This window comes from Hyla sarda, chromosome 1 (genome assembly GCF_029499605.1).
Source record: "Hyla sarda isolate aHylSar1 chromosome 1, aHylSar1.hap1, whole genome shotgun sequence".
NCBI classification, from domain to species: domain Eukaryota; kingdom Metazoa; phylum Chordata; class Amphibia; order Anura; family Hylidae; genus Hyla; species Hyla sarda.
In genome coordinates, this window is record NC_079189.1 from 292,961,311 (window position 1) to 292,985,134 (window position 23,824).

A 23,824-nucleotide genomic window follows, 5' to 3' on the forward strand; every position below is an offset into this window, starting at 1 on the left:
TCCTCATATCCCGTCCTCCAATCCCGACCTCCTATCCCGACCTCCTATCCAGTCCTCCTATCCAGTCCTCCTATCCCATCCTCCTATACCGTCCTCATATCCCGACCTCCTATCCCGTCCTCATATCTTGATCTCATATCCCGACCTCCAATCCTGTCCTCATATCTCAACCTCATATCCTGTTCTCATATCTCCACCTCATATCTTGTCCTCATATCCCGTTGTCATATCCCTACCTCATATCCCGTCATCATATCCCGACCTTATATCCCGACCACCTATCCTGACAACCTATCCCGTCCTCCTATCTCAACTTCTTATCCTGTCCTCATATCCTGACCTCATATCTCGACCTCCTATCCCGACCTCCTTTACCGACCTCATATCCTGTCTTCATATCCTGATCTCCTATCCCGTCCTCCTATCTTGACCTCATATCCCATCCTCCTATCTCAACCTCCTATCCCGACCTCCTCTCTTTGTGAGATGGCGTGTTGCTTGCAATTCGGATTGACACATTCACCAGGAGATGCAGAGCGGAGCTTGTGGAGTAAGGTACTGGAAGTCCCATATACTCGCATGGGACTTGAAACAAAAGCCCATCTTTTATGTAAGGGGGTAATGGTTAATTTAACTATCATATCTTTTTATTTGACATATAAGTAATATGTGTACCAAGTATTTAAATATCTCCAGCCATACGGAAGTTATGTGGGAACATACATTTCCCATTGATTTGCATGGGACTTTAAACAAAAACCCAGACCCTCACAAATGGGGGTAGTTAAGGGTTAAATTACCTATCCTATATTTTAAGTGGACATATAAGTAACATGTAACCAAGTATTATCGAAATATCTTCAATCTTCAGCCATTTGGAAGTTATGCAGTAACACATTTCCCATTGACTTGTATGAGACTTTAACCCCTTAAGGACGCAGGGTTTTTCAGTTTTTGCACTTTTGTTTTTTCCTCCTTACCTTTTAAAAATCATAACCATTTCAATTTTCCACCTAAAAATCCATATCATGGCTTATTTTTTGCGTCACCAATTCTACTTTGCAGTGACATTAGTCAGGACGTAAATATACGTACTTCGTCATTAATGGGTTAAACATAAACCCCGCCCCTGGCAAATGGGGGTGAGTAAGGGTTAAATCACCTATCCTATGTTTGTTGTTGACATATAAGTAACATGTGTACCAAGTTTCATGTTAATATCTTTAGCCGTTTGGACATGATGCTGGAACATACACACATACATACACACACACATATACACATATTTAGACATATTTATGGACATTTATCAACGGGTTTAGTCAGGTTTTCTTTACTATAATTGTCGCTAAATTGTCGCAACTGCGACTACGCGATTTTTCGTGCGACATTTTGACTGGAAAGCGAGAAAAGCAAGTTTTCCAAAAATTTACTGCATAGTAATAATTTTAAAATGGACTACGGGTAGTCAGGTATTTATTAACTGCGACAGTCGCAACTGCGCAAAAAAAAGGGTTAAAAACTGACTAAATTTACTCCAGCTCAAACATGAAGCAGAAAAAGCTACTACCAAAGTAAAAAAGAAAAAATTGCTTATGTGAAAGAAAATTATCAACAGGCTGAAACCAGTTGATAAATAAGTCACAAATAAGCAAAAAAAAAAACTAAGGAAAAAATTACTAAAAAAAAAGAATACATAAGCAAACATTGATAAATGTCCCTCATTGAGTTTTATATATATATATATATATACCGCATTTATCGGGGTATACCACGCACCGGCCTATAACACGCACCCTCATTTTACCAAGGATATTTGGGTAAAAAAAGTTTTTTAACCCAAATATCCATGGTAAAATGAGGGTGCGTGTGTGCGCGTGTATACCCCGATATACCCCCAGGAAAGGCAGGGGGAGAGAGGCCGTCGCTGCCCGCTTCTCTCCCCCTGCCTTTCCTGGGGTCTAGAGCGCTGCTGTCGGCCCTTCTCACCCGATAGCCAGGGGGAGAGAAGCGGCACCGACAGCCAGGGGGAGAGAAGGGGCAGCGGCACCCATTGCCGGCGCCGCTGCCCCGTTGCCTCCCCCCATCCCCGGTGGCATAATTACCTGAGTCGGGTCCGCGCTGCTGCAGGCCTCCGGCGTGCGTCCCCTGCGTCGTTGCTATGCGCTGAACGGCGCGGCGCATGACGTCAGTGCGCCGCGCCGTTCAGCGCATAGCAACGACGCCGGGGACGCACGCCGGAGGCCTGCAGCAGCGCGGACCCGACTCAGGTAATTATGCCACCGGGGATGGGGGGAGGCAACGGGGCAGCGGCGCCGGCAATGGGTGCCGCTGCCCCTTCTCTCCCCCTGGCCAGGGGGTGAGAAGGGCCAGCAGAAGGGCTCTAGACCCCAGGGAAGGCAGGGGGAGAGAAGCGGGCAGCGACGGCCTCTCTCCCCCTGCCTTTCCTGGGGCGGTATCGGCGTATAACACGCACATAGACTTTAGGCTAAAAATTTTAGCCTAAAAAGTGCGTGTTATACGCCGATAAATACGGTATATATATATATATATATATATATATATACACACATAGATTAAAGAAGCACATAAGTTTTATTGGCATTATGGGTGCATAGTAATATAAGTTTTTTTTTTACTTCAAGATCATTTGTTGGTTATATATTTAGACCTTACTTTGCACTTTGGGGTATATTTGTGGGTGTTGCAGTACTTCAGGTGTATTCACACACCCCATATCCGCTGTGGAATTGATGTTGTGGATTCGCATTTCCAAAATCCACAGTTGCAGATTTTACAAGGCAATTGCTTTATCGAAATAGCTGTGCAATGTTGCAGGGGCTTCATGACAGCACCATGCCAAAGTCCAACACCACAAGACTTATTGCTCTCTATGTAAGTAATAGTCACAGAACCTTCATAGGTATCAGCTCCAGTGCACATTACAGAGCCCAATAAGTACCAAGCATAGTGCCCCATCTTTAAAATACTCCGTACAGTGCCAGCAACAATGCTCAAATGAATACACAATACCACACTCTATTCACTGCTTTAGTAACTTTCTTATAGCAATAGACATTCAGATCTTTTGAACAAAAGTAATGCATGAGCTCCACTATTGATAATGTTGGTGAGCAGGCCATTGTGATGCCCTTCTTTAAAGTGTCCCTTGTGACCTTAGTGGCCAACTACCTTCCTCTAACTGTGCTGTATTTAAAAATACATACTTCTCATGTGAATTTGCACTTAAAACTATGATGCCTCACATCACTGTTGTTTTTTGTAGGTTTCCTAAAGAGGTCCTGTGGCCTTTCCCAAAAACTTAATGTAATACATATTTTAAATATCTTAGGGTGCCCTGATCACACACCTTTTTCTAGTTTCATGATACACCCTTCCGTTACCGAGATATGAGGGTTTATAGTTTGTCTGACAATTAAAGAAATCAGTCAGATGGAGGTGAACATAATTTTAATAATGGGGTGACTGGGCGGGGTTATACAAGCAGGGGGTGAGAATGTTGTACAGTGGTGGGCATGTATGCCTATTAAACACCCCCTGACTGTATAATCCTACAAAATACCTGATATTACTCCCATTATTAAATGTAAGTTCACTCCCATCTAACAGATTCCTTGATTTTTGAGACACACTATGAACCCACATATCTGGGGAATGGAAGGGCCTATCAAAATACTGTAAAAAGCTGTGTGATCAGGGCACCCCAAGCTATTTAATAATAGTGAAAGCTCATGTTTTTGGTTTGGCCAAAAGGTCCTCTTAAAAAGGGAATGCATTGTTACTTTCTTGACACCTGAACTACAAGTATAAGTCATCGAATTGGTCCCAATGGCTTCTGCCTTTCCCACTGAGCTTCATTGATAGATCTCTCCCTATACCCAAACAATGAGAGATCTATCAATCAAGGCTGGTGAGGTGGGGAGAAGACACTGAGGACTTGTTTGAGCACCATGTGATGAGAGGTTCCCTTTAAAAAAAAATGGGTAGAATGTGCCTATGCTATTGCAATGCATTAAAATCTAACCGAAATTTTCACAGCTGTCGGTGATTTTTTCATAATTTCTCCTCCCAGAAAATCTGGTTAGCAACCCTGATGTGGACAGAAGCTGAATAGTAGAAAGCAAGTTACAGATGGCATGAGGTAAAACAGAACACCGCTATAATGTAGTCTAGGTTATGAGGTGATATCTTGTGTGCTGGAAGTTATAAGTGAAGCTTTACTGTAAGTATTCAAGAGAAGATTAGTACAAAGAATTTATGTTATGTAGGAGGTGACCCTCATTCACCTTCCCTAGCATTCCCAAATAACCTATAATTAAGGATTAGCGGCAAAAAGACACAAATGCAGGATGACCTTTTCTCCAAGGCATTTTTTTCATCATGCCATTTCAAATGTGATACCTATGTAGTCAATCACAGTACCACTTACCGTCTGTCAGTACCACATCTCGTAGCTTTTCAAGCCGTTCAGCAAACCTTGCTACATCTCCGAGAAGCTGTGAGATATCCTCCACTTCAGTGAAGGGTCCTTCTCCACTTTCAGGAGGACTTGGTGCTCCTGCTGGTTTAATGGCTTTAGTTCTGGGAGAAGACAAGGGAATTCCAGCAGCACTAGCATGACGACTTAAACTCGTCGGTCTCTTTAGGGTTCCACATGGGAGAGGGCTACTGAGAGCAGGATTACTGGATCCATCAGTAGAGGACTCAATAACATCCTTTCGTGGAGCATCCTAGAAATAAATCATAATGTATTATAGTCTGAGTGGAAAAACATGACATTTACTAATTATTAGCATTTTCTTTTTCTTGTTGTAGCATAAATAAAAACATAAAAAATATAAACATATTTATAATGCATAGGCTAAAGCATGCATAAAATTCTCTAGTAATTAAGATAAACCTCACTTCTTTTACACACTAATACTATATGTTGTGAAATTACAGGTATTATTTTATTTTCTATAGTGACGCATAAAAAGAAACACATACATCTATAAATATATATATATATATATATATATATATATATATTATGCATACGTTACTATTGTCTAATAAACAAAATAAGCCTAATTTCCTTTACACTTTTCAACTATGTTGTGAAATAACAGATCAACAACAACTGTATACAGTTGTATAAAGGCCTGTACACAATTTTGACTATGTTAATATTTCTGAAAAGCATAAAGAGAACTCTACAGATTAAACTATACAGACCATTTATTACTTGTGTTACATATGAAACTATTTAAACGTGACCTCTTTAAGTCAGGCCAGATGTAGGAGGACTGGCACTGAATGACCCTGTAATAATAATAATAATCATAATACTTTATTTATATAGCGCACACAAATTCTGCAGTGCTGTACACTCCAATTGGTCCTTGTCCCCATTGGGGCTTACAATCTAGCCCATCAGTATGTTTTTTGAATTGTGGGAGGAAATTGGAGTACCCGGAGGAAACCCATGCAAACACGGAGAGAACATACAAACTCTTTGCAGATGTTGTCCTTGGTGGGAGCCTAATCAGAGTATTCCCAGCATCACAACATGTATAAAACACAGTTTTTCCCATATCATAAGTTCTGAAAACACACACTTACATTTCTTTTGTCAGATGCCATCAGCTGCTCTTATTCATGCTCTATACATTAGTGATACATGGGTACCATCTATGCTGTGGCTTATGTTGGCCCAGTACCTAAGAACGTCAGGCTGTTAGCTCAGAAGGTCCAACCATTAATATTCTAGGCCAAACAGAATGCGCTTACACAACCTGCCAGTTTGATCCGACAGCTAGGTACCTAGGGGACAGTGTGTCTCCAAACTGGCCTATGGAGTCTTGTAATCCATGCAATGCAATGTATTTTTGGATTGTTTATCTGCACATATCAATTAATTCCAAAGTAAAATTAGATTGGATAAGAGACATTTACAGACTAGACATTTTCAACCGATCGCCATAATATCTGCAATACACAATTGCCTCTTGGTGGAAGCAGACATGTAAGTGGAATGCATTGCCCTAGGTTAGCTAGGGCAGAAATAATCAAAGAAAACAAAACTATGACCGTACTTTGTGTGGAGAAGCATTTTGCTTGTGTTTATTATGACACGTAAGGCTTTGTATAGGAATCTACTGGAGATATAGAAACTGGTATGGTGCTAGTATGTACTAAAAGCATGCCACTATTTATCCGTTCAGCAGTGCTACAGCAAAACTTTCTGTCTACTGCAATATAGATGATAATATTTACCAAAGTCAAATATACTATCCATACTGTAGGCAATATATACATATATATATATATACACACACACATTTTTGCTTGAATTTATGCAAATAATGTGAAAGCCATGCAAGGTATGACAGACATAAAGGAACAAGCTGTTAGTTAGTAGCCATGAGTGAGATCACTATGCGTATAGGTTCCATGGAGACTCACACTTTGTGGTGCTGGGCTTCCTGCTCTGCTTTTCTTTGATAAGGACGGAGTTTTCATCAGCTCCCGCTTCTTCCTTGAAAACATCCTGAGTATGGGTCGCTTTTGCCAGTTGTGTTAATGGTGTTGCCACTTCTGTTAAACACCTTGGCAGACCTGATGTTTCGTTCACCCCTGCGACCCCAGCTGGGGGGCAGACTCTAGGGGTACTAAGAAAGCTGGTGATGTGTGCCCAACACAACCCCTGTCATCTGCCATGTGATGTTGAGGCGTTTCCTGATTGGACGATTGTAGTCCCAAAACTGACACAGACAGGAAGAGGTAAAGGGCGTTAACCCTGTAAGTGCTGGGACCACAGCAGCATCCTGTCCCCTCCCAAAGCTTTGTGTGCATGTCATGTGTCTCTATGTAAAAGCTTTGTATTTGTATGTGACAGAGGAACAATAGAGGAAGTTATAGGGAGAGGTTATATGGAGTTACAGAACATCTAAAAAAGATTATACAGAGTAAAATACAAAGCTAAGCGTGGAGCGTGGCCCCTGGCCAGACAAGGATACATTTTATTTTTAACTTTTATAATATTAGTTCCTCATAGACTAACTATTTTTATATAAATATCTATATTATATTGCAGCAAGAACTCTAAAGGGATGAGGTTTGGCCCAATGCCCAGAAAGGCCTCAAAAAGTTCTGGGCCAACCATACAGAAGAACCTACTTGACCAAATTAATGACTAGGCGTAAGCAGAGTGTAGTCTCCCACATGTGCATCCCTCTTTCACTGTAAATAGCAAAAGGAAAAATAAGTGTGTGTGTGTGGGGGGGGGGGGGGGGGGGGGGTTGTATTCGGTTATTAATGCACCATTGTGAGAGGATGCTCCAGCCCCACACAGAAAAGTAATTAAAACTTCACAACTTTGTTTTGGATTTGAGGTGAAAAAAGGACTATGTACACACCAACACATTTCAAACACTTAGGTTCTTAAAGGGGTACTCCGGTGAAATTTTTAATCAACTGGTGCCAGAAAGTTAAACAGATTTGTAAATTACTTCTATTAAACAAGTTCCTTCCAGTACTTACTGGCTGCTGAATACTACAGAGGAAATTCTTTTCTTTTTGGAACACAGAGCTCTCGGCTGACATCACGAGCACAGTGCTCTCTGCTGACATCTCTGTCCATTTTAGGAAGCGTCCAGAGTAGGAGAAAATCCCCATAGCAAACATATGCTGCTCTGGTCAGTTCCTAAAATGGACAGAGATGTCAGCAGAGAGCACTGTAGTCATGATGTCAGCAGAGAGCACTGTGTTTGTGATTCAGCAGAGAGCACTGTGTTCCAAAAAGAAAGACATGTCCTCTGTAGTATTCAGCAGCTAATAAGTACTGGGAGGATGAAGATTTTTTTATAGAAGTAATTTACAAATCTGTTTAACTTTCTGGCACCAGTTGATTAAAAAAAAAAAAAGTTTTCCTCCGAAGTACCCCTTTCTGGCTCCAGAAAGTTAAACAGATTTGTAAATTATAGAAAAAGAAGTATGGAGAGGCTCTAAAGTGCTCTGGACAGCAATTAAGACCTGGGCTATCCAACAGACACCTATACCTCAGGTGTCACAAAATATCTAGACAATAAAATATAAAAAATGGGGCTCAAGGTCATGGATATATGGAGTAATGGTTATTTATTAGAATAAATGGTATAAAATGTATCAAATATTAGTTGATGCCTGGCTACCCACAGGGCCCTTGCAGGTGTACAGGAATCATATATAAAATGTTAGACAATCATAATATAAAAAGTATTATAAAAAACATAAATGCATATATTGGTCTATATTTTATGCTGCTGAGGAAAGAACCTAGGAGGTTCTGAAACGCGTCCAGCCCACTATGCTACACTCTTGGGATCACTATCTTCTGTACTCCTGCCTCCAATATCTAAGTTTTACAGTGACTGCAACCTGTCAATCTTAATTGCTCCCAGCGCGCGCTGGAGAGACACAAGGAGAGCACCGGGAACCCCCATCCAAGCGGTGCAGCGCTGCAGTCCCCCGATTCCAGGCCCACTACAATATTCACCGCTTGTACCGGGAGACGGCCGAGTCTCCGAACGGTGAGCTCTCCTGCTAAGAGAGCCGGCACAGAGACTGCCAGGAGGAGCCGCTCGGGGATCTTATACACGTACCGGAGACATCACTGCATTAACAGGAGAGTCCATCACGGCACCGGTGTAGCAGACGCCCGGACCGGTGAGCATACCTTACCCATTCATATCACGCAGAGATGTGCATTATTGCAGAACATTCCATTTTAACTGATACAAAGTAGCTCGATCTGATTTGTTACTTTGGAGAACTTGTTACATAAAGCTGCTGAGAATAATTGATTGGTATTGCTATCTCTTGCTCGAGATACATACGAGAGACTGAATCTTCTGCTATACTATTTTCATTGCTAGAGGCTGGAGTTTTTTGTCCATCGATTCTCACCATAAATTTGTGTTCCAAGTATTTTTATTGGATTTTCCAGAGTTTTAAAAACAATTACAATAAGGGGAAAATTCTGGATTATGATTCCTAAATTTTGCTTTATACAAATCTCACCATAAATTTGGATGAACTTTTGTGAACTTTATGACAATTTTTGGTGTTGATCCACACCGACAATATTTATTTCTATTATTTATTGGAGTGATCCCAGAGGTTTTTCTTTACCCCTTAAGGACCAGGCGTTTTTCGTTTTTTGCACTTTCGTTTTTTCCTCCTTACCTTTAAAAAATCATAACTCTTTTGCACCAAAAAAATCGGTATTATGGCGTATTTTTTGCGCCACCAATTCTACTTTGTAATGACATCAGTCATTGTACCCAAAAATCTACGGCAAAACGGAAAAAAAAATCATTGTGCGACAAAATTGAAAAAAAAATGCCATATTGTAACTTTTGGGGGCTTCCGTTTCTACATAGTACATTTTTCGTTAGAAATGACACCTTTTATTTATTCTCTAGGTCCATACAGTTAAAGTGATACCCTACTTGTATAGGTTTGATTTTGTATTACTACTGAAAAAAAATCATAAATACATGCAGGAAAATGTATACGTTTAAAATGGTCATCTTCTGAGCCCTATAACTTTTTTATTTTTCCATGTTCAGGGGGTTATGAGGGTTATTTTTTTTTGGCGGTACCATTTTTGCATTGATCGGACTTTTTGATCGCTTTTTATTCATCTTTTCGTGATATAAAAAGTGACCAAAAATATGCTATTTTGGACTTTTTAGCGTGTACGCCATTGAACGTGCGGTTTAAAAAGCGGTATATTTTTATAATTCGGACATTTCCGCACACGGCGATACCACATGTTTATTTTTATTTACACTGATTTTTTTTTATTCTTGGAAATGCCAGGTGATTCAAACTTTTATTAGGGGAAGGGATAATTGAAAGGGTTAATGATTTTTTTACACTTTTCTTATGCAATATTATAGCTCCTATAGGGGGGCTATAACATTACATTAACTGATCTTTTACACTGATTGATTCATCTCCATAGGAATGGACAGCACAGGAGAAGGTAAGAGACCTCCTCCTGTGCTACAGCTGTTCGGGATGCCGCGATTATACCGCGGCGATCCCGAACAGCTCCCTGAGCTAGCTGTGCACTTTTACTTTAGTTTTTAGCCACGCGGCTCAGCTTTGAGCGCGCGGCTAAAGGGTTAATAGCTGATCGCAGTGCCTCACGCTATTAGAGGCGGGTCCCGGCTTCACTATGATGCCGGGCCGGCCGCGATATGATGCAGAGTTACCGTGTAACCCCGCATTATATCACGGGAGCGGGACTAGGGGCGTAAGTTTACGCCCTTGGTCCTTAACAGGTTAATATATGCATTTATGTTTTTTATGATACTTTTTATATTATGATTGTCTAACATTTTATATATGATTCCTGTACACCTGCAAGGGCCCTGTGGGTAGCCAGGCATCAACTAATATTTCATAAATTTATACCATTTATTCTAATAAATAACCATTACTCCATATATCCATGACCTTGAGCCACATTTTTTATATTTTATTGTCTAGATTTGTAAATTACTTCTATTAAAAAATCTTAATCCTTCCAATAATTATCAGCTGCTAAGTGAGTTGTTCTTTTCTGTCTGTCAACAGTGCTCTCTGCTGACATCTCTGCTTGTCTTGGGAACTGCACAGAGTAGAAGAGGTTTGCTATGGGGATTTGCTTCTACTCTGGACAGTTCACGAGACAGGTGTCATCAGAGAGCACTTAGACAACTCAATTTCAGCAGCTCATAAGTACTGAAAGGATTAAGATTTTTTAATAAAGGTAATTAACAAATCTGTTTAAATGGGCACTGTCATGAAAACCAAAAATTGATATGTTGTAGTACTTAAGTACTGCGCGGCGGGGAGCGGTATGTGCTCCGGTGTTCACCTATACAGGGTGCCTCCAGTTGTTTCCCCACTACAACTCCCAGCATGCCCTGACAGCCAATAGATGTCAGGGCAAGCTGGGAGTTGCAGTGGGGAAACAGCTGGAGGCACCCTGTATAGTTGAACTACGGGCGGAAGTGCCGGCCCCAGCAGGCATCAGTGACGTGGTGCCTGCTGGGGAAGTCTGCCTGGTAGTGAACACGCTACCAGGCAGACAAAAAAGCATTTTTAATACGTAAAAAAAAAAATTAAAGGCAGGGAGGGGGTTAGGGATAGATGGGTAATAGGCAGGGACAGGAAAAAAAAAGTGATGGTGGGAGCTACCCTTTAACTTTCTGGAGCCAGTTGATTTATATAAAAAAAGTTTTTTCCTGGATAACCCCTTTAATCATGGCATAAATTCATGTTACCACTTGTGAACATTAGAGTAACATCTCTCTTAGCGGACACCTCCCAATAGGGGACACCTCCAAATAGCAGTAATTTCTTGGTCCATAAAGCCATAAGACTTAATGTATTTGCACCCACTGAAAAGGGGACACTCCTAATAGCGACTGACACACCCAATAGGGGACAAAACACTCCCAAGAGGGGACAAAAGATTCTCCGTAAGGGACAAAACACACCCAATAGGGGACAAAACACACCCAATAGGGGACAAAACACTTTCAATAGGGGACAACCAGGCTTATGTGCTGGCCCTACCTTGTACACAGGGCCAGCATCAGGGGTTACAGCCAATACCCCAGTAAGGGGCCCAGGCTCTGAGGGAGCCCTGGACCCTGCTTTACTTCCTTGCAGCAGCCCCAGTACAGAAGCAGAAGACTGCTGTTTAAACAATGGTCTCCTGCTTCTGTATGTCCACTGACCACATCATTCACCCCCCTGTGCCACTTTATTCCTTTGTGCAAATTCATAGCCCCCTCTTTACCACCCCCTGTGCCATTTATTTCCCCCTTTATCCCAACTGTCCTCTGCGCTGCACTGAGAGGCTGTGAGCAGCAGTGGCTGTGGGCAGTGACGAGTGAAGCTCCTGACATCACCTGTCAGTGCCTGCTGTTCTCAGTAAGTGCAGCGCAGAGGACCTAAGGAAAACTTCAATCCCGCTAAGAGACCCTGCACCTGAGCCTGCTGGCCAGGTAAGAAGAACAACAGGGGGAGGAGAGAAGGGGAAAAGTAATGTGGCACAAGGGGTAAGGGGGGATGAAATGGCACAGGGGGTGGGAAAACAGTGGGTGATGAGTTTGCACAGAAGGTAATAAAGGGGGAATGAAATGGCACAGGCGGGAATCAAGGGGAAATGATGTGGCACAGGGGGTAAGGGGGGATGATTGGGCACAGGGGGAATAAAGTGGCACAGAGTAAAAAGGGGGGATGAAATAGTATAAAGGGTTGATAAGGGGTAATTTAAAGGGGTTATCCAGGAATCAAAAAACAGACCTAATTTCTTTCAAAGACTGCTCCCTGTCTTTCTCCAGTTTGGGTGTGGTATTACAACTTGGCTCCTTTCACTTCAAAGGAATGGAGCTGCAGAACCACACCCAACCTGGAGACAGAAAGGAAGCGGTCTTTAAAAATAAATTAGGTCTGTTTTTTTATTCCTGGATAACCCCGTTAAAGGGGTAGTCCAGTGGTGAAAAACGTTTACCTTATCCTAAGGATAGGGGATCAATTTGAGATCGCAGGGTTCTGACCGCTGGGGCCCCCTGCGATCTCTCTGTACGGGGGCCAGGCTCTCCGGCCAGATATCGGGTGTCGATCCCCGCACGAAGCGGCGGCTGACACGCCCCCTCAATACATCGCTATGGCAGAGCCGGAGATTGCCGAAGGCAGCGCTCCGGCTCTGCCATAGAGTTGTATTGAGGGGGCGTGTCGGCCACCGCTTCGTGCGGGGGTCGACACGCCCCCTTCGCGCGGGCTGTCGGGGGCCCGTACAGGAGATCACGGGGGGCCCCAGCGGTCGGACCCCCCGCGATCTGCAACTTATCCCCTATCCTTAGGATAGGGGATAAGTTGTTCACCACTTGTTCACTACTGGACTACTCCTTTAACTGCACTGCTAGATTCTACTGTAATATTGCCTTTCATCATGTTTTATAAGTAATTACACTCTGGAATGAATACAGTACAGTATTCGATCCTTTAGAAAGATTTTTGAGCCATTTTTCCCCAATAGGGCACATCTCTCAATAGCGGACACTTTTTTTTATTCCTCGTGAGTGTCCGCTATTGAGAGATTATACTGTATATACCTACGAAGGACTAAGCCCATGAACACAGGAAACGCCCTCCAACCGTACCGGAATTATAACACATGGGGGGAGCAGCCAGATAAGTCCACAAGTCCGAAAAACTAGTACGTACAAATCATCAGTGACTAACAAAACATACATGATTAAATCATTTATTAATTGTGAAACAACACATGTTTATTTAGCAAAATGTAAACAATGCAATATCCAATATGTCAGATGGACAGCTTGAAAATGTAAAAAACGCATCTATGAACACCTATATTCCAGCGCTGCGTTTCCGTCATCAATAAGGGAGGGAATTAGTCTTGGGCTTTGTTCATGAAAGTGGTATTTTGGATATTGTGCCGGAAACACGCTTTCCTTTAGGTATGAATTATAGAAATGATTTAGCCTATATCGATTAGTCTCTAATATAATGTCATATACTTTCATATATTCCATATTTTGATATCAAACATGTAAAATTGTCTGTGTGAACTTATCTGGCTTCTCCCCCAGGCATTGTAATTCTGGCGCGGGTTTCCTGTGTTCATGGGCTTAGTCATTCATAAGTTTATAATGTTCACAAGTGCAACGCCGAGCACTCCGGGCTCTGCTTCCCCTCCGGAGCACTCGCGGCGTCACTTCCCTGCTTGCAGCGCCCCGGTCAGTGAGTCTGACCGGGAGCGCTGCTCTGTGTCCCTCGGCGGGGATGCGATCCCCGCGGGTCGCATCCCGTGCCACTCACCGGCCCCGTCCTTCTGCTCAGTCCCGGGACGTGTGGCCCCGCTCTCTAGGGCACGCGCGCGCCGGGTCTCTCAGATTTACAGGACCAGTGCACCATTAATTGGTGCCTGGCCCAATTAGTTCCTAACACTCCCTACACTATATAAACCCACTTCCCCTTCCTGTCCCTGCTGGATCTTGTTGCCTTGTGCCCTGAGAAAGCGTTTCTGTGTGTTCCATTGCCTGTGTATCCAGACCCTTGCCATTGCCCCTGACTACGAACCGTTGCTGCCTGCCCAGACCTTCTGCTACGTCCGACCTTGCTCTTGCCTTGTCCTTCTGTACCGCGCCTGTCTCAGCTGTCAGTGAGGTTGAGTCGCTATCGAGTGGAACGACCTGGGGGTTACCTGCCGCTGCAAGTCCATTCCGCTTTGCGGCGGGCTCTGGTGAAAACCAGTAACCCCTTAGATTCCGTTCCCCTGGTACGGCCCACGTCATCACCTCACTGACACAGAGGATCCACCACCCGTGTCCTCCCCGCTTACCAGCCCGGATCCTGACAGTAGATCCGGCCATGGATCCCGCTGAGGTCCCGCTGCACAGTGTCGCTGACCTAACCTCCGTGGTCGCCCAGCAATCACAGCAGATCGCGCAACAAGGACAACAGCTGACTCAGTTGACCGCTATGCTGCAACAGCTTCTGCCGCAACAACAGCAACCATCTCCTCCGCCAGCTCCTGCATCTCCTCTGCAGCGAGTGGCTGCTCCCAGTTACCGCCTGTCTCTTCCAGACAAGTTTGATGGGGACTCTAAACTGTGCTGTGGATTCCTGTCCCAGTGTTCCCTACACCTGGAGATGATGTCAGACCAATTTCCTACAGAACGGTCTAAGGTGGCTTTCGTGGTCAGCCTCCTGTCTGGAAAGGCCTTGTCATGGGCCACACCGCTTTGGGACCGCAACGATCCTGCCACTGCTACAATCCAGTCCTTCTTCTCAGAAGTACGTAGTGTCTTTGAGGAGCCAGCCCGGGCTTCCTCAGCCAAGACTGCTTTGCTGAATCTTGTCCAAGGGAGTTCTTCAGTGGGTGAATACGCCATCCTGTTCCGCACCCTCGCCTCTGAGCTTTCGTGGAATAATGAGGCCCTCTGCGCAACCTTCAAGAAAGGCTTATCCAGTCACATCAAAGATGTCCTGGCCGCACAAGAAATTCCTGCTAACCTTTCTGAACTCATCCATTTGGCCACCCGCATCGACATGCGTTTCTCGGAAAGACGCCAGGAGCTTCATCAGGAAAAGGATCTTGTTCACACCAGGCGGTTTTCCTCCCATGCTCCTCTCCTCCAACGTCCTTTGCAGTCTGTTCCTGTGCCTCCTGCCGAGGAGGCTATGCAAGTGGATCGGTCTCGCCTAACCCAACAAGAGAGGACTCGCCGTAGGAATGAAAACCTGTGTCTATATTGTGCTAGCACCGAACATTTCCTAAAAGACTGTCCTATTCGTCCTCCGCGTCTGAGAAACGCACCCACTCACCTAGTCAACGTAGGAGAGTCGTTGCTAGGAGTGGATTCTACCTCTCCACGATTGACTTTACCTGTGCGGATTGCTATACCCGCTAATGCTACTTCCTTCTCCGCTGTGGCCTTCTTGGACTCGGGTTCAGCAGGAAGTTTCATTGAAGCCTCCCTAGAAAACAGATTCAACATTCCAGTCACCCGTCTAGTCAAACCTTTCTTCATTTCATCCGTCAATGGAGAGAGACTGGTCTGCACCGTGCGTTACCGCACTCAACCGCTACTCATGTCTGTTGGAGTTCACCATCATGAACATATTGAATTTTTTGTGCTACCCAACTGCACTTCTGAAATTCTTCTGGGCTTGCCCTGGCTCCAACGTCATTTACCTAGCCTCGACTGGGTCACTGGGGACATTAAGAGCTGGGGATCTTCTTGCCACAAGCGATGTCTCCACCCAGTTTCTTCCTGCCAAGTCTCCATGGCTAGTCCATTGCCAGGTTATCCTAAGGCCTATCTGGACTTTTCGGACGTCTTTTGTAAAATAGAAGCAGAGGTCTTACCTCCGCATAGACCCTATGACTGCCCTATCGACCTACTCCCTGGTACCACACCGCCCCGTGGTAGGATTTACCCATTTTCTGTCCCGGAATCACAAGCTATGTCTGAGTACATACAAGAAAACCTCAAAAGAGATTTCATCCGGAAATTCTCTTCCCCAGCTGGAGCTGAATTTTTCTTTGTCGCTAAAAAAGATGGATCTCTCCGCCCTTGTATTGATTACCGCGGCCTCAATAAAATTACCGTAAAAAATCGCTATCCTCTGCCTCTCATCTCCGAACTCTTTGACCGACTGCGAGGTGCCAAGATTTTCACCAAACTTGATTTAAGGGGCGCATATAACCTCATCCGTATTCGAGCAGGCGATGAATCGAAAACCGCCTTCAATACCAGAGATGATCACTTTGAATACCTAGTCATGTCTTTGGTCTATGCAACGCCCCAGCAGTCTTTCAGGACTTTGTTAATGAGATTTTTCGGGACATGCTGTACTCCTGTGTGGTAGTCTACCTTGACGACATCCTCATTTTTTCCTCCAACCTAGAGGAACATCGCCTTCATGTTCATCAAGAGCTCCAACGATTACGTCAAAATCAACTTTACGCTAAAATTGAGAAGTGTCTATTTGAACGCAGCAGTCTTCCCTTCCTGGGATACATTGTGTCCGGACAATGTCTTCAAATGGACCCTGATAAACTTTCTGCTGTAATGGATTGGCCTCGTCCCACTGGTCTGCGAGCAATCCAAAGATTTCTCGGATTTGCAAATTATTATCGTCAATTCATTCCCCACTTCTCCACCATCGTTGCTCCTATTGTAGCACTGACTAAGAAAAATGCTAATTCGAAGTCCTGGCCGCCACAGGCGGAGAAAGCCTTTAACCACCTCAAAGCCGCCTTCTCCTCTGCTCCTGTCTTGTCCAGACCAGATCCTCAGAAGCCCTTCTTCCTCTAGGTTGACACCTCCTCTGTTGGAGCATGAGCTGTTCTCCTTCAAAAATCCGCTAAAGGAAAAAATGTCACTTGCGGATTTTTCTCCAAAACTTTTTCTCCTCCAGAAAAAAACGATTCCATTGGAGACCGTGAACTATTGGCGATTAAGTTGGCCCTTGAGGAGTGGAGACATCTTCTGGAAGGATCCCTTCACCCTATCACCATTTATACTGATCACAAAAATCTGTCTTATCTCCAATCCGCCCAGTGGCTAAATCCTCGCCAGGCTAGGTGGTCGTTGTTTTTTGCCAGTTTTAACTTTCAGATCCATTTTCGTCCCGCAGACAAGAATGTCAGAGCTGATGCTCTATCTCGTACCACCGATGCCTCTGAAGCCGAGACCCTTCCTCAGCACATCTTTCCCCCTGAGTGTCTGATCTCTTCTGCTCCTGCTCCTCTGGTGCGTACCCCTCCAGGAAAGACTTATGTTCCTCCCCGTCTTTGCCTCCGGATCCTCAAATGGGGCCATTCCTCCCTTCTGGCTGGTCACGCTGGAATCAAAAAGACTTTACAGTTGATTGCCAGACACTATTGGTGGTCCTCCTTGGAAAAGGATGTGACCGATTTCGTACGAGCCTGTACAGTATGTGCACGTGACAAGACCCCTCGTCAGAAGGCTTCTGGTCTTCTCCATCCACTGCCAGTGCCTGAACAGCCTTGGTCCCACATAGCCATGGACTTCATCACTGATCTTCCTGTATCCCATGGCAACACTGTTATCTGGGTGGTCGTTGATCGTTTTTCCAAAATGGCTCACTTTATTCCGCTTCCAGGCCTTCCTTCTGCGCCACAGTTGGTGAAGCAATTTTTTCTGCAGATTTTCCATCTTCACTGGCTTCCCACGCATATCGTCTCGGATAGAGACGTTCAATTTGTGTCTAAATTTTGGAGAGCTCTCTGTAATCAATTAAAGATCAAATTAAATTTCTCGTCCTCCTACCACCCACAGTCCAATGGACAAGTGGAGAGAGTGAACCAGATCCTTGGTGACTACCTGCGACATTTTGTCTCCTCCCGCCAAGATGATTGGGTCGACCTGTTACCCTGGGCTGAATTCTCGTACAATTTCAAAAACTCTGAGTCATCCGCCAAATCTCCATTCTTTGTGGTGTACGGCAGTCACCCGCTTCCCCCTCTCCCCATCCCCACTTCATCTGGAGTTCCTGCCATAGATGAATTGACTCGGGACTTCTCCACTATCTGGAAGGAGACTCAAAAGTCGCTGTCACTGGCCTCTTCTCGCATGAAGAAACATGCGGATAAGAAGAGAAGAACTCCTCCTGTCTTTGCCCCTGGTGACAAAGTGCCAAATGTATTCGGTTTCATGAAGCTACAAGCTGGGTCCTCGTTACCTCGGGCCATTTAGAGTCAAAAGTCAAATCAACCCTGTCTCCTACAAGCTCCATCTTCCTCCTTCTCTTCGTATTCCTAACTCCTTTCATGTATCCATTCTCAAACCTCTCATTCTTAACCGCTTTTCCCCCAAGGTCACCGTTCCTGCTCCTGTCACTGGGTCCTCTGACGTCTTCTTGGTAAAAAAAATCCTCGCCTCCAAAGTAGTCAGAGGTAAAAAAAAAATTCTTGTTGACTGGGAGAATTGTGGCCCCGAAGAGAGGTCTTGGGAGCCCGAGGACAATATCCTCGACAAAGAGCTCATCCATAGGTTCCTGGGCTCCAAAAAGAGCGGGAGACCAAAGGGGGGGTACTGTAACACCGAGCACTCCGGGCTCCGCTTCCCCTCCGGAGTGCTCGCTGCATCACTTCCCTGCTTGCAGCGCCCCGGTCAGCGAGTCTGACCGGGAGCGCTGCTCTGTGTCCCTCGGCGGGGATGCGATCCCCGTGGCGGGACGTGCCCGCCCGCAGGTCGCATCCCGTGTCACTCACCGGCCCCATCCTTCTGCTCAGTCCCGGCGCGCGCGGCTCCGCTCTCTAGGGTGCGCGCGCCGGGTCTCTCAGATTTAAAGGGCCAGTGCACCATTAATTGGTGCCTGGCCCAATTAGTTCCTAACACTCCCTACACTATATAAACCCACTTCCCCTTCCTGTCCCTGCCAGATCTTGTTGCCTTGTACCCTGAGAAAGCGTTTCTGTGTGTTCCATTGCCTGTGTATCCAGACCCTTGCCGTTGCCCCTGACTACGAACTGGTTGCTGCCTGCCCAGACCTTCTGCTACGTCCGACCTTGCTCTTGCCTTGTCCTTCTGTACCGCGCCTGTCTCAGCTGTCAGTGAGGTTGAGTCGCTTTTGAGTGGAACGACCTGGGGGTTACCTGCCGCTGCAAGTCCATCCCGCTTTGCGGCGGGCTCTGGTGAAAACCAGTAACCCCTTAGATTCCGTTCCCCTGGTACGGCCCACGTCACCACCTCACTGACACAGAGGATCCACCACCCGTGTCCTCCAAGCTTACCAGCCCGGATCCTGACAACAAGTGGTAACTGTATGTAAGCCATGATCAAGGACCTTGGTGTTTGAAACGCGTTGGCGTCTACATAGTCCTTTTTTGTCTCACTTGAGCAAATTTTTCATTCACCATGTTTTAACGAAGCCAAAATAAAGTAATGAAGTGTAATCATTTTTTCTCTACGGAGCTGAATTATCCTCTCACAATGGTGCCTGCTTAAAGGGGTACTCCGCCCCTAGACATCTTATCCCCTATCCAAAGGATGGGGGATAAGATGTCAGATCGCCGGGGTCCCGCTGCTGGGGACCCCGGGGATCGCTGCTGCAGCACCCCGCTATCATTACTATGCTGAGCGAGATCGCTCTACACGTAATGACGGGCAATACAGGGGCCGGAGCATCGTTACGTCACGGCTCCACCCCTCGTGACGTCACGGCCCCGCCCCTCGTGACGTCACGGGCCGCCCCCGTCAATACAAGTCTATGGGAGGGGGCGTGGTGGTCGTCACGCCCCCTGCCATAGACTTGCATTAAGGGGACGGGCCGTGATGTCATGAGGGGCGGAGCCATGACGTCACGCTGCTCCGGCCCCTGTATCACCCGTCATTACGCACAGAGCGAACTCGCTCTGTGCAGTAATGATAGCGCGGTGCCGCAGCGCCGATCCCCGGGGTAAGATGCCAGGGGCGGAGTACCCCTTTAACCGAGGATATGGCTCAGTGTCTCCTCTCGTGCTCCCTGCTATGCAAGTGTCTCCTATGAAAAATCTACAAATGGTGAGCTGGTGCAATTTCTTTCTTTTTTTTTTGATGAATGTACCGGTATATCTAAAAAAATTCTGCCAAAGAGCTTACCACCCTCAAGGCAAAGCTTACCACCCTCAATCCAATGGTTAGGCCGAAAGGGTGAATCAGGTCCTCGGAGACTATCTTTGCCATTTTGTCTCTGCTCGCCAAGACGACTGGGCTGATTTACTACCCTGGGCCAAATTTTCTTACAACCATAGGGATTCTGAATCCACTGGGACTTCACCCTTTTTTGTGGTCTATGGGCTTCATCCTCGTCCTCCTCTTCCCTTGTCTTCTTCTTCCTCCGGAGTACCTATGGCTGAGGAACTGGTGCGGAATTTCACCTCCATCTGGCAGAAGAGTTGTCACTCCCTTCTTCATGACACGACCCGTATGAAGTTGCAAGCTGACAGGAAAAGACACCCTCCTCTCAAGTTCTCCCCTGGGGACAAGGTGTGGTTGTCCTCCAGATACATCCGCTTTAAGGTGCCCTCCTAGAAACTGGGTCCACGCTTTTTTGGGTCCCTATAAAGTAAAAAAACGACTTAATCCGGTGGCTTATTCCCTCCATCTGCCCTCCTCTCTTTGGATCCCAAATTCTTTCCATGTCACCATTGAAGCCTGTCATCCACAACCGCTTTTCTCAAAAGGACATCTCGCCTTCGGACACCAGTTGATTAAAAAAAAAAAAGTTTTCCACCGGAGTACCCCTTTAAGGTAATTGCGGGCGGGATCCTTTGAGATTAAACTTTTACACCTGTGTGATCGAGCCATGTCGGGGGTAGCGACCTGTGTGTTGCCAGCCGCAGAAAGCCCATCGTGCCTTGCGGCGGGCTCTGGTGAAGACCAGCGGCACCTTAGACTCCGCTCCCCGATATGGTCCATGTCATCAGCCCCATAGGTTAGAGGATCCACATCCAGCTCCGTTACAGCCTGGAATTGGGGATTTTCTGTGACTCTTCTCTGCAGATCCTCTCAAACTCTTGTTAAATGGGGATGACAGGTGGACAGCTATTTTCCGGGCTCTCTTTACATATGTTCAATTGGATTAAAATCAGCGCTCTGTCTGGGCCACTTAAAGGCATTCACAGAGATGTCTCTAAGCCCCTTATGTGTTGTCTTGGCTGTGTGCTTAGGGTTATTGTCTTGTTGGAAGGTGAACCATCAGCCTAGGTCCGGGCACTCTGGATGAAGTTTTCATTAAAAGTGAGGAATATCAGTAATCTCAGTGTTGGATGATAGGTATGCTCGCTATTGCCACCTGCTTTTCAACCTAGAGAGAGAGCCCTTCTCTAGACTATTGGTGACCGAATCAGGCATTTAAAGGGGCACTCCGGTGAAAAACTTTTTTTTTTTTTTTAAATCAACTGGTGCCAGAAAGTTAAACAGATTTGTAAATGACTTTTATTAAAAAAATCTTAATCCTTCCTGTACTTATTAGCTGCTGAATACTACAGCGGAAATTCTTTTCTTTTTGAAACACAGAGCTGTCTGCTGACATCATGAGCACAGTGCTCTCTGCTGACATCTCTGTCCATTTTAGGAACTTACCAGAACAGCATATGTTTGCTATGGGGATTTCCTTTTACTCTGGCAGTTCCTAAAATGGACAGAGATGTCAGCAGAGAGCACTGTGCTCGTGATGTCAGCAGACAGCTCTGTGTTTCAAACGGAAAATAATTTCCACTGTAGTATTCAGCAGCTAATAAGTAAAGGAAGGATTAAGATTTTTTAATAGAAGTAATTTACAAATCTGTTTAACTTTCTGGCACCAGTTGATTAAAAAAAAAAAAAAAAAAAAGTTTTTCACCAGAGTACCCCTTTAAAGTATGCCTATTGATAGATCCTCTGTCTCCCATGCCTTATTTGCAGATGACTTACTCTTTTTAGCCAACCCAGTACAGGACTGTACAATAAATTACCAAGTGGACAATGGATGTAAAGCAATGGGCCCTCAGCACCCAACGTTTCGCCAGGGTTTGACACCCTGGAAGAAGCCAACCCCTGGCGAAATGTTGGGTGCTGAGGGCCCATTGCTTTACATCCATTGTCCACTTGGTAATTTATTGTTCTTATTTTTGCTCTTCTATTTGTATGTATTGAGCTTGCTGCTAAGTTATTGTACACTTGTACTTTCTTGTTAGACACAATGATAATGTCTGTTATTTACCTTATGTGAGCCCTCACTATGGTTCCAGTCCTTGGATCTGTCTCTTTTCCCATATTTATGGGTTTGTATGTCTATGTGATTTTTAACACCATTTAATAAAGTTTTTTTTATTTTAAATCCTATCAAACGCTTTCTCTCCTTGTTGTATTCATATCTTACCCTGCGTGGGATTTGTTACCTGCATATAGGGGGCTATCCTTTTGTTGTTAATTATAGTTTTCATCAGAGCCCGCCGCAAACACTTGCTGCAGACAGTGGCACCCAGGTCGCTACCCCTGGCACAGGTCAACCACACAGGTGGCTGAGGAGATGCGAGGTACAGGAGGGATAAGGCAGCTCGTAGTCAGGGCAGGTAGTCAGGACATAGCAGGAGGTCAGTAGTCAGGTGGCAGAGGAGCAAGGTCAGGTCACAGAGCAAAGGATCAGATACACGGCAAGGCAACTCTCAGGAATGCTTTCTCTCAGGTACAAGGCAACAAAGATCTGTCAGGGAAGTGTGGGAGGAGGAGGAATTTATCAATGAGCCACAGGTGTACTACACTAACGGGCGCACTGGCCCTTTAAATCTTAAAGCTCACACGCACCCTAGGGGACGTGTACATGCACGCCGGAGCAGAGAGGCAGAGGCGGGGGCATAAGAAGCACCCGGTGAGTGACAGACTGGGGATTTGCATGCGGGCGCTGCAAATCCCAGCCCTGCCAGCAGCAGGTAATGGGACCATGTTCTCACGGCCAGCATGTGCGGCCGGAGCGCATAACGTAACAGTACCCCCCCTTTGGTCACCCCTTCCTTTTACAACTCAGAAAACTCCTGAGAAGGTCACGGTCCAGGATATTCTCCTTAAGCTCCCAAGATCTCTCCTCAGGACCATAATCCTCCCAGTCAACCAGAATTTTTTTTCTCTCTCACATTTTTAGTGGCAAGAATCTGTTTAACTTTGTAGACTTCAGAAGAACCAGAGACAGGTGTGGGGACAAGATTCTTTTAAAAAAAACGGTTTATGACAAGAGGCTTGAGGAGAGAGACTCGGAAGGAATTGGGAATTTGTAACGTAGCAGGTAGACGGAGATTGTAGGAGACAGGATACATTTTTTGTAGAATCTGGAAGGGACCAAGCTAGCAAGGACCAAGCTTGTAACAGGGTATCCTGTAGCGGATGTACTTGGGTGAAAGCCACACCATGTCACCAGGAGAGGACGGAGGAGATCTTCTACTCTTATCAGCTTGCACCTTCAATCGTGAAGAAGTCTGGGATAACAACTGTCGGGTCTGTTGCCAGATGGTGGAGAAGTCACGGACCAGCTCATCAACAGCAGGCACACCGAAGGACACTGGGAGAGGAAAAGGAGAGCGGAGATGGAGTCCGTAGACAACAAAAAAGGGAGACGACCTTGTGGACTCAGAATCCTTATGATTATATGAGAATTCAGCCCAGGGGAGAAGGTCGACCCAATCGTCTTGGCGAGCTGAAACAAAATCCCAAAGATAAGTCTCAAAAATTTGATTAACCCTCTCCACCTGACCGTTGGA

At 45.4% G+C, this 23,824-nt stretch overlaps 1 protein-coding gene across 4 annotated transcripts in view; it reads right to left on the minus strand.

Annotated features, from left to right (window-relative positions):
- The window catches only part of ARHGAP45 (Rho GTPase activating protein 45), a 175,711-nt gene that overhangs the window by 87,963 nt on the left and 63,924 nt on the right, over positions 1–23,824 (minus strand). For 2 of the 4 annotated variants that reach the window (XM_056517529.1, XM_056517548.1), the window contains one exon: positions 4,451–4,751. In XM_056517529.1, the coding sequence (XP_056373504.1) occupies positions 4,451–4,751 (301 nt within the window). Of the gene's footprint in view, positions 1–4,450; positions 4,752–6,468; positions 6,770–20,467; positions 20,633–23,824 lie in introns of those variants that run through there. The other 2 variants (XM_056517558.1, XM_056517538.1) reach the window with 2 other exon arrangements.